This window comes from Zeus faber, assembly GCF_960531495.2.
Source record: "Zeus faber genome assembly, chromosome: 6".
Lineage (NCBI taxonomy): Eukaryota > Metazoa > Chordata > Actinopteri > Zeiformes > Zeidae > Zeus > Zeus faber.
This window is the reverse complement of record NC_137201.1, coordinates 17,000,235-17,011,744: the sequence shown is the minus strand read 5'-3', so window position 1 is coordinate 17,011,744 and position 11,510 is coordinate 17,000,235. Positions and strand designations below refer to the sequence as shown.

Sequence of the window (11,510 nt, the reverse complement as noted above, 5' to 3'; positions counted from 1 at the left end):
AGGGAGGGAGAGAGAGAGACAATGAGAGCTACGGTCACTGAATGACACAAGCCTGCCTGTATCCAGGCAGCCGTTGGCATGGAGACCATAAGTGCCAATGGGGGGGGGGGGGGGGTGTATTATACTCCCTCTCTCCATTTTTCCTTCCACCCCCCCTTCCTAACTCTCCCTCACTCCGTCTCCCGCTAAAACACAAACACACACTGAGCTGGGTAATTTCTCTCCCAGCAGGCTGCCAGACACGAGGTCGAAAATAACTAGAAAGGCCTTGGCGAGGCTAAATGACTTGTCTAATGCACAGATAAACTGTTCGGCGAGCTGCCCTTCAGTGAAAAAAGGCACAGCGCTCATTGCCTGTGTAAATTCGATTCAAAGACTAACATTTATCCACCAACAGAGCGCATTTCCTTGGGATATTTACTTGGAAAGAACCAGATTGGTTTAATTTAGTTGGACCATGTGGCACTCCTCCTTGAAGGTCAGCCCCCGACCTGTAATTCATCTCAGTAATACAGATGAGCCATGTGAGCACATCCCATACACGTTGCAGTGCAACACATGCATGTGCATTAACACAGGGCTTAATAAATCATGATGGAGAAATCCTCTTTGAGCGTGCATTAACAGTAGATTACCTGCGCCGGAACCGGTGCTAACGGCGCCACCGTCAACGTCGTCGGCGGGCTCGGCCGGCAGCACCGTGACCTTGGTGCCCGTCTGCTGGATGAACTGCTGCAGGTTAACCTGCCTCAGCTCCTTGGTCAGCTGCTCCAGCTCGTGCTGCATGTCCTTCGCGGAAACAACACGAGGCGTTAGAGAGTGAACCTTGAGGAAACAGGCACGGGCGAGACACAAAGATATTTGATGCGGCCGGGCGGCCGAGTTTTAAAAGGTGGTGACGGAAAAGACCGCAGACGGAAAAGGAGGGTGACTTTCACCTGCAGCCTCTTGCTGCTCTGCCCCAGCGAGCGGTCCACCGCCCGGCAGCTGCTCTCCAGCTGCACCGCCTGCCTCTCCTGGGCCTTCAGTTCCCCTTTTGCCCGGAGGACCTGGGACCGGGCCTCAGCCTCGCTCACCCACTGGGTCACCTGCCTCTCCCTCTGCAGCCGCTCCTCTTCCAGGCCGGCTTCCACTCCCTGACAGACACGGTAGATAGTTTTGTCAATATTTTAAAACTCACATAATGCCCACGGCTACAGTAAGCATTGACATGATTGATGCCCATCGATCCTGATCAGCTTTGTTAGTGCGGGATTCATTGAAATGTCCTCCATGAATCTTTGTGGAACTGGAACATCTGACGTCATATATTCCATTCCTGGATATAAATCCATACGCTGCCTATTTTTACCAGAAATTGCTGACGAGTCTGTATGGAAAAAGAGCGTTCCCACCACCCCCCGCCCCCCTCTCAATTCTCCATTCACTTCTATTGCCTTAGCAAACAAAGTCTGAAAAACATGCGCCTTATTAAAATATCACAAAAGGCCTCCGGTGTACAATGCAGTCTATCAATTATTGATGGAAGGGATTCTTTGTCCAGGTACGTGTTTGAGATTGTTAACAGAGCTTCTTTGTTGAAATAAGTGAGAAAATAGTTCCCTTATAAATAATTGATAGTCATTTATCAGATACATTGTGTGTGTGTGTGTGTGTGTGTGTGGGGGGGGGGGGGGGGGGGGGGGGGGGGCAGCAATACAAAACTTGAGCTTCATTACAAAACAACTTCAATATTTAGGTGAGGTGACAGATAGGCTGGTTCCGGGTTTGGTCTTTTTCGGCGACGCACTGGTCAAATGACCCTCCACAGCCAGTGCAACAGTTTTGCACGGGGTCCTACTGCGTCCTTTTAGTCAGGTCTATATTTCGAGACTGATTCTGATGGCAATGGCAGTGATTGGAGAAGGAATAAGACGCCACACTTCTTATATCAATCTAAGAAACATACGCTAAATATCACATATCACAATAACACAAGAAGTGATTAAAAACCAGCTCTCAGGTAAGAATGCTATCTGTTGATCTCTCCTTTCACAAATACATGAAAAGACTGTGATAAGACTCTAGCCCCATGACTCCGCCCTCTTCCTAGTCCTCCAGAGCAGCACACCTGCACCAGCACCATCTTCTCCTCGATGTCCAGCTCGCAGCCCTGCAGACGGTCTCGCAGCTCCTGCAGCCGGTCCTCCAGCTGCCGCTCGCTCTCCAGCTCGATCTGCAGCTCGCTTGCCCAGAACTCCTCCTCCTCCATCTCCACCTCGTTCTTTCTCAGGCGCCTCTCCAGCCTCAGTATCTCCTCCATCAGCCCCCCGCCTCCGCCCGCGTCCCCTGCACAGCCTCCGGCCCGCCCTCCTCGTCCCTCCCCCCAGGCCTGCAGCTCGGCCTCGTAGGCCTCCAGCCTCTTCTCCAGCACGTTGAGGGTCTCTCTCTGCAGACCCACCAGGCGGACCAGGTCCTCCATGCGGCAGGCCCAGATGCCAGGCGACGCAGTGTCTGTGGGCGCCGCCGCATGGTGATGGTTCCCGCTGCTTCCCAGGAAGAGCCTCCGTTTGGCCTCGGCCTCCCCGATCCTCCCTCCGCTCAGGATGTCCCTGAGGCCCCGGGGTCCACCTGTGAAAGTCAGGGACTTGCGGCGTGGCTCGCGGCGTCGCAGGCAACGGTCGTTGGGGTGCCGCAGCTTCGCGAGCGGAGGGAGGCTCTGTCGGTGCAAGCCACGTTCAGGCCCCCGCAGAGGGGGCCCTTCTGAGGGGGGCCGTTCAGTCAGAGAGGGACCCGTACGGAGCAGGATCAGCTGGACATCGCCGGCATACTGGCCCCACGTGTTGAGAGAAGCCACGGGACTCTCATTCGGGGCGAGGTGGCGCTCTGTGTCCCGCCATTTCTCCACGAGAGTGTATCTCCCAGTGCGACCTTGCAAGAAAGACAGTACAAAGACATGCTCATCCACGGGCATGTAACTGGCTTGTGATGGTGATAGTTATGGCTAGGTTTAAAGTCCAAGTGAAATTAAAACACATTTTTCGCAAAAAATAAATAAATAAAAAATGCACTGTATATATGAGCCTTGTAGTCCTTTAGGTTAAAATCTGTTTGTTTATTTTATCTTTCTGCAATGATAAAATCCACTCCAATTCCACCTATAGTGGCATTTTCCAGTAGATTTCAGTAGGGACTCTTGCTTTAGGTACTGAAAAGTAGATATCACTTACATATAATTTTGCTTAAGGCTATTTACAATGAAAGTGATTCGATTACCAATTTTACTTGGAGTTTTAGAGGAGCCTAAGTGAAGCCCCAGCCTCAGCATCTCAAAACAGAAATACGAAAATATCAAAGCCTTGAATTACCCAATTGGTACCAGCATCAGAATTTCAGAAGGCTGTGTACATGTTCTTCTAGAAAGAAAGAAAAACAGACGAGTGAGGAAGGGGCTCGGTGGGGCTGATTCCCCGACTTGGCAGGAGAAGGAGGGATGAGTCAGACTTTCCCTCCTATGTGGAAAGTGATGTCAATACAGTCTGCTCCGCTACTCTCTTTGGTGAAGGGGCCATATGGGAGAGGGGAGGGCTTTAGATCCATGCAGGCTCTAAAAACAGCCTATGTCGGCAACGCCATCCCAGCAGGAGCTTTATATGGAGGAGGAAGGCACAAACATGTTCTCCTTAATTGGGGCTCACTTTCAGTTATGAGGTGCCGTGGAAAGTCGTGCCCACGTTCATGTTGGAAGTCGATGATCTACTGCATGATAAGCTTTATAAACCTGAAACATCCCGTCAGATGTAGATAGAAACCAATATCTTGCCGACATGATCTCCATTTCTTTCTGCTGTTAGTTGTGAAGTCTAATTTCCATTAACTCAGGTGTCCACGTGTCAGTTATATCCAAAGTAACAATGGTATAAATCATGATCCATGCAGAATTGTATTAGTATTATTATACTGTATTTTTTTAATTTTGAGATTAATTTGTTAACAAGAATACATTATTTTGTAGTAGGTAGAAGGACAATTGATGAGATAGATTCGATGCTGCATCTCATTACAAAATTAATATTTAAATGGTTACGCATCTAAAATTCCCGTGTTAAGAATTGCAATTTTGCACCTAGTGCTTCTTCTTCTTTCACTGCAATTGTCATAAAAAAAATAAATTGTTCATAAAAACCTTTATGAAAAACAAAATCGATATTACTGTTCTTGATGCCTTGAGTGAGCATGCTAAAGAACTGGTAAGAGAGCTTGTGGTGCCGCATCCCGCTTCCCTTTAGCGGCTTGCCTACCTATCGCCTGGGCCAGAGCGATGACCACTTCATGGCAGGTAGTTGCCTCGGTGACCCCACAGACAACCCTCTGGACCCCGTCCACCCAGACCTTCAGCTCCATTTTGGGTTAGGCACTAATTGGCCGATTGCAGTGGATCGGGCCCATGATTCCTGAAGGCTCCAGCAGTGTGGGACAGCTGCAGCGCCTCTGGGCACCTTCCTGGAAAGGAAAAACAGGAAGCCTTGGTCAGGAATCGCTCAAGGTCCTATGTACTATTTGGCTCATAGCTTTCAGAAAAAAGAAGAGTTAAGTTCATAGCAAAATAAGTAGTACGAGGAAAGAGAAGCATTCAAACAAAAAGGTATAGAAAAAAGGTCTGGTGAACAAATTGCCTTTTGATTTATTTTTTAATTCAACTGGTTGAGCAAGAAACAAACATCTGCAGACATTGGCACGCTGAGACCAGCTGGACATTACACCGTTTTTCTGTCCATTTCTGAGAATAGGTACATGTCTATTGGGGGCAGGAAGAGAAACTCTGGAGCCAAGTTCCTGCTTTTGTATAAAAGACCACGTGAAAGCAGTCAAGAAAAGGAAGGAAGATGAAGTAAGGCAAGGGGGGGAAAGGACAGGAAAAGTGAGGGAAACAGAGAAGGTTGGATATATTAACAAAACAGAGAAGGAGAATAGAGTATAAAACAGACGGAATTGAGAGGGTCTTGCTTTTGACACACACACACACACACACACACACACACACACACACACACACACACACACACACACACACACACACACACACACACACACACACACACACACAGTGTCAAGGCAAGGTTAATCCCCGATGGCAATTAAGATTTGTGTGGGAAATTCAAAAGTAGAATAATAAATACAAAAACATTGTTATGGTGATAAGTCTAAAAGCTTGCTTCTAAAATAAAATTTGAAAACGAGTATACTTTACTTTGTTAATTTGGATACATTTCCAAATTTTCAACATATGCCTACAACAAAGATCTTTGTTGCTTACATCGGGTACATTGCTTATTCACATACTTGTACAATTGAATATTGTCTGACAAGATGTCCTTACAAATCTATTATGTCTTTAGCGCCGTCCATTTTGAGTTCATTAAGGTTCTTCGTTCTTTAATGTTACCCCGTTAGGGCTGAACAGTCGCAGCGCTCAGTTAAACTCTTCCCATCGCACACCACCCCACACCACCCCACACCACCCCACACCATCCCACACCATCCCACACCATCCCTCCAATTCCCCATCCACATTCTCAATTTCACCAGCACAGCTTGTGCTGTGTCCCACTCCAAGGTTTGGCTTCACATGGTAGACTAAGGACATTAAAGATCAAATTCGCAAAGCTAAATCAAAAGATGTTATCAGGGCTTAAAGGCTTCTGAAAGCCTCTAAGCCCTGCTAAACTTTTCTTCCGATTTTGTTTTTGTGCGTTTGTGTGTGGGATCAATGTCTATGAATGTGTCGAATTGCGCAAAAAGCGACTAGTGGGAACACGGTGATGTTGAAAAAGTGGCGGAATAATAATAAAAAATAGAATAACAATAGGGTATATGAAGTTGTCTATGTGCACAAATGTCTGGTTTTGCCTCTAACGTGGCTGTTGAGCCCTCCATTCTGGGCACATTTACAGCTGGTTAGAAAGTGAGTTTGTCCTTCATCCAGATTACCCTTAAATGGCAGTAAGGGCTGAAGGATGGAGTGGGGGACAAGTCATCCACAAAGCAGACGAAGCAACATTTCTCTGCAGTGACCCAAAGCACGGTCACAATTTTGTTTAATCTTTTTCCAAGGGTTTTTGACAAAAAACCTGTACATGGTAGGTAAGCAAGAAGACAGGACTGGATTATGTATCTGACTCTAAACAGTGTTAAGGGTACTGGGTAATTACCTTAAGTTGATAGTACGACTACTCAGCAATGTATTGGATAATGTTGCCCAGTGGAATATTTCATTAAAACAATTAAAGAAGTAACTGTAAAGGGGCACAGAAGGCTAGCATTAGATTAGACCAGATTAGATTAGATTGTATATTGTAGCATCGTAGTAAAACCAAACAGTAACCAAATGCCCATTGTGCATACATGAGCAGGTAGTGAAGGTATTTTAGAATGGCATTTCCAAGAGCCATATGTAAACAAAGGCCAACATTCATATTTATCGTTAAGCCAACAAAAGAAAACCCCAACAGCTTGTTGGTGCTGTGCATGATTGATGATGCAGGTTGATGCTAGCACAGTGGTACTGGGCAGAACGCCATTTGTAGCTCTGCAAACCCCTTTCTTTTTCTCCAACAGTGCCAACCTGGGAAGGTGCCCATTCCCTGATCTTCTGCAGCGAGGCTCATGCCAGGGATGCATTCCATGATATAGAGGATGGTTCAAATATGGGTGTTCTACTTCAATGCCGCTGAGAAATAGAGATGCAGAGAAATCATAAAAATTGACAGACTTTGAAGTCCTCACAAGTTTGTGTATTTCTCTTATTAGTTTTAATCCGACATCGGTGAAGAAGCTGGTTTTGAGCCATTCTACCAGGATTCCTTTCTCGGGACTGTGTGGAAAAGCCCTCAGTAGAGGCTTGCTCTGAAACACTGGGTGATGGCGGCACGGTACATGTATCCTCAGCAAACAGACCCAATCCATGACAAGCTTGGTGTGACAAGGCTTGAACAGGCAGTTGTAAACAACCTGCCATATGCTACTTTGGGTCTTCGTGCAAAAATGGAAACAGTAGGGATGGGATGGCACCAATCCAATACCCAGCATCGGTATTGGGGAGATACCAGCAAAAAAAATAAAAAAATGAAGGATTGGGTGGGTGGGTGGGGAGCACAAATACGATCTAATCCTAACAAATCTATCCTGAAATATCACAATAACACTTTTTGTGAAATCATAAAGAAAGGTAAGGTAGGCCACGTGATGACAAGAGTATATATTTTGGCTTGAAATACTACCATTTTTTTTTAATCACAAATTTGCACATTAAATTACTTTTTTTGTGAAAATGTTTTAACTGAACAAAACGAGACGTCAGCTTTGTACAAGTCATGGTTGTGTGGTTGGCTGTGTACTTCTTCCTGTAAGGTAGAGAGCAGTGGTACTTTCAGATGGCAATATTAAGGGAAGTGCATAAATAACAGTAGCTAATTTAAAGTTACTAGTTGTAAACATGAAATTGATATTGGTAGATCATCTGTACTCGGATTCTGTATAAAAATGAAAGAAAAGCAGTATCGTGTCATCTCTAGTGAACAGCTCACTCCCACAGACAGACTTTTATCAAGTACAGCTGTGTGAGGATTTGCATCCGTCTTTGCAATGCGTCTTCTGGGCATGTACAGCTCAGTTATAAAATTTTCAACAATTCTTAGGATCTAGCAGAAATAAACTGGGACATTATTACACCCTCGCTCTTCAGCATAACATTGTTCACTGTAATGAGAAACAACAGAACCACTTTGGCCACAAGTCAGAAAGTCTTGGTGAAAGTTCTATGGCGTCAATTAGTGGTCGGCTGATTAACTGGGCCAATATATCTCACTTTGAGATAATCGGCATTGACCGATACCTGCGCTCACAAGGCCGATAAACAAAATGTCTGCAGTTGGTACAAATGGTATAGAAACTATACCGGTATGAATTTGCCCTACGGTATGGATTATATAAATATTATATGTTACAAATATATGAAAATCAATTATTCAGTGTCTGTTATTATATATAAGAATTTATACAAGTAATAACCCGGAGCCGCAACTTTATCATCAGACCAGACCGCTTCCTTGCTACAAGCATCAAACATCCTTCATGCAATTGATAAATAGAAAGAAAAAAAAACGTTTATATAAATCCACTTTTTTTTAAAGCCATTGAAGTGTGATATTCCAAAGAAAACAGCAACTCCACGTGCAGACATGTCCAGTAGAGTCGGCTCCTCGCTTTCTAGCTACATAACATCCGGCCGTAATTCCATAGCGGAGGACGGCAAAAAGTTAAAATATTTTAACTGGCACAAATGGGGAATAAATAACAAATACTTTAAGTTATTTTTTATCTTAACTTTGTGCAGCTTGCTTGGACATTTATTTACATGACACATTTTTCATTTAAAATAAATGCACTGCAGACAGAGTGCAGGTCTACTTAACATAACAGAGACAATGCAGACAATAACAGTAATAAATAAATGTTCATTTAAGTTCGGCAATTGTGTCATTTGTTATTATTAAATTGTTGTGTTTAGATAGATAGATAGATAGATAGATAGATAGATAGATAGCCCTGCTCTGTAAATATCGGCATCGGCCGCTGAAAAACCCATATCAGTCGACCACTAGCGCAAATACAACAAAATAAGTATTCTGACATGAATAAGAAAGTCCTCACTGATAAAATGCAGCTAACTTTTACAGACTGTTGGATAATTAGGGTGTTTTACTGGTGCCTAAAACTTCCGTGTCTATTTCTGACCAAACTTTAATTCAAATTGTACTTCCTGTAGCGCAACATGTAATTACTAGCAGTTTATACTCCACTCTAATTGGTAACAGATCTCATGTGAAATACATCTCAGAGAGCAGCCAAAGACAGATGCTGGTTTATTGTGGTGGCGCTGGTGGTAACTTACTTGGAGCAAAATAGGAGGGAAAAAAGAACAATTTAAAATTCATGCTAGATTACCGTGAAGCACTATTCCTATAGAAAAACAATAAAAAGTTTGGGGTGGCATAATACAAAACATGGTGGTATGTGGAACCTCAGTGGTAGAGGGCTTAGAACTTTCATACCCCCCAGTCTGTAAAGCCATTCTACCTTGACAAGCATGAACACTTCATAGGATTACAAGAGCGAGCACGAGAGATGGACGTTGATCCTGTAGTGTGCCTACAGATAACACCCAGGCTACGCATTCCTGGCCATTGACAATGCATTGAGCTGTGTCTTTAAGATAAGGAAGATATGCGTCTCTTCACAGTCTGATATTAGGTTATAGTTTAACAACAAGGAGGCTCAATTAGATGACTTTCACAGTGGCTATCCAACAACATTTACATTGGCCAATATGAAGGAAACTTAACTTGGATAGGAAATTCTCAAAATCAGCATATTGTTGTTATGGCAAACAACAGGATGCTGCAACCATACTAATGAATAAACAAAAGATAGTTGGCTCTAATGAGCATTGTTAGATTACATTTCTGAACAAAGACCAAAAAGAAAAAAATAATAATAACATGAATGAATGTGCAATGTACCACGTTATTTATTTGGTTGTAAACCCCCCGCCAAAAACAAAACGAAACAAAAAAAAACCAAACTGAATGTTTTGTAACAATACCACGCAAGCATCCTCTAGGGTAAATCTGTTTCTTGATCACATTATTGTCAAGTCTTATGTATTTGGGTAATTGACAATGAATGGCAAATTAATTGATAATAAATGGCTTACAAAATTAGCCATTTCTTCAACCACCCTTACTTTAATTGAGATAAAAAGTATATTCACTGGATAAAGTTCTGTATTTTATTAATTTCTAAAAACGCAGAAATATGACCAAGGATACGCAACACAGCCATATTCCAGAAGAGAAGAATTAAATCCATTGGGGAAAGTCTGTCGCCAAGACACCCAGACATTTTAAATACCTGAGAGGAGCACTGCATTCCCTCGTAATAAGTGTACTACTCCAACGGGTTGGATCTAAAAAGCCAGGGATTAAACTCTTGCTCGGCCAGGCTCCAAGCACCACCCTCACCCTCCGGGGTCCCTGGAGCAGCTTCTGTCCATCTGATATTAAACTATTAGACTGTGGAGCAGCCTCCCCCAGTCCTGGGGTCAGTGCTGGCAGGAATTACAACATCTGGGCGGCACGTTTAGCAGCAATAATGCCTCCTTTGTTCCAGTGCCATATCCACTGCTCCCAAGCCAGCTTTGAACTGCCAGCAGGCCCGGAACACATCAGTACGACTTAATGAACAGCAGATTTGATACATGTCAAGATGCGACAATAGTTTGTCTTGTTTGGGTGAGAATTACTTCAAGTATCTCTCAACATTGCTGTTTTGTTTATGGATAGTGCCTTGGACCAGGGATTCCAAAAACGTTTTTTTTTTTTGTTTTTTTTTTAATGGCAGGGCCTCCCTTGGCAGACTAAGCTCTGGCTGAGGACCCCACCCCCACAAAAAAAAGTTGTACATACTTTATCTCTCCCTAATAAACTGTGGTGTGGTTTGACATGGAATCCAAACATTTCTGGCAGGAAGTATAAATCCAACACAACAACAATAACAACAACTCACCATTATTACTAAGGTAGAGTTCATATCACAATCTGTTTATTCGGCGTTGGTAAGGGTTGATGCATTTCTGTGCAGACAATTAGCACAAACAGCTTAACAGTCTAAAAAAAAAAAAAAAAAAAATATATATATATATATATATATATATATAAAATAAATATAAATATATACAGAATACACAAAAAGTATTCTATGCACAGAATAACTTAAAAGGCTGTGGCAGGGGCAAAGTGGTGCTAGTATTGGCTGTGGATATAAATATAGATGGGATATGAAGCTACAGCTTTTGAAACAAATATAAAATACATGTGACAATGTAAAACTAAAAAAAAAAAAAAATACAATTGACATCTACTTGCGAGGGACCCCCTAGGGGGGCGCGGACCCCAGTTCGGGAACCGCTTTGACTACATAGCTTGCGGATACTGATTGTGATGCTGAATTTTAACCTAGTTCACAGAAGAAAACAAAAACGGTTCATTGTAAAAAGTGTAGATATATATTTATAAGTGTTCTTAAGAACACCCAGGCCCAATGGGCTTCATTTTGTATGTTTTTTTCCCCCCCTTTGAGTCCACTCACCGCTCCCTGACCGGAGAGAAGTTGAGGAGAAAACACAGGTAGAGGAAGGAATTCCGCTAATTACTTCTTCTCCCCCGTCGCCACACAGTATATAAACCGCTCCCACGGCCTGGACAAAAGTGCAACTGTCTCCAGAATCGAAACAGGCGGAAAGCGAAACGTACACAGCGTCAAAGGAGGCGTCGGCGACGGGTCCGTTACCTCGGGAAGTTTGGAGCGGGTCCGCGGTCCGACGGAGCTGCGGAAAACCAGCCCGTGCGCTCCGTTACTGCTGCTAGTAAATACAACGGAACTGGGACACCGCAAGGCATTGTGGGATCATT

At 43.7% G+C, this 11,510-nt stretch overlaps 1 protein-coding gene across 1 annotated transcript; it reads right to left on the bottom strand.

The window, feature by feature from the left end:
• Positions 1 to 441: 441 nt before the first annotated feature.
• rassf8a (Ras association domain family member 8a) lies at positions 442 to 11,452 on the bottom strand (the record flags this gene model as incomplete). The annotated part of the gene is made up of 6 exons (XM_080002811.1): positions 11,389 to 11,452; positions 4,281 to 4,482; positions 2,111 to 2,910; positions 939 to 1,136; positions 636 to 789; positions 442 to 491 (listed from the first exon to the last, which is right to left on the bottom strand). The coding sequence occupies exons 2-6, from the start codon at positions 4,381 to 4,383 to the stop codon at positions 442 to 444; spliced, it is 1,305 nt and encodes a 434-aa protein (XP_079858937.1). The 5' UTR covers positions 4,384 to 4,482; positions 11,389 to 11,452.
• Between the last annotated feature and the right edge of the window lie 58 nt (positions 11,453 to 11,510).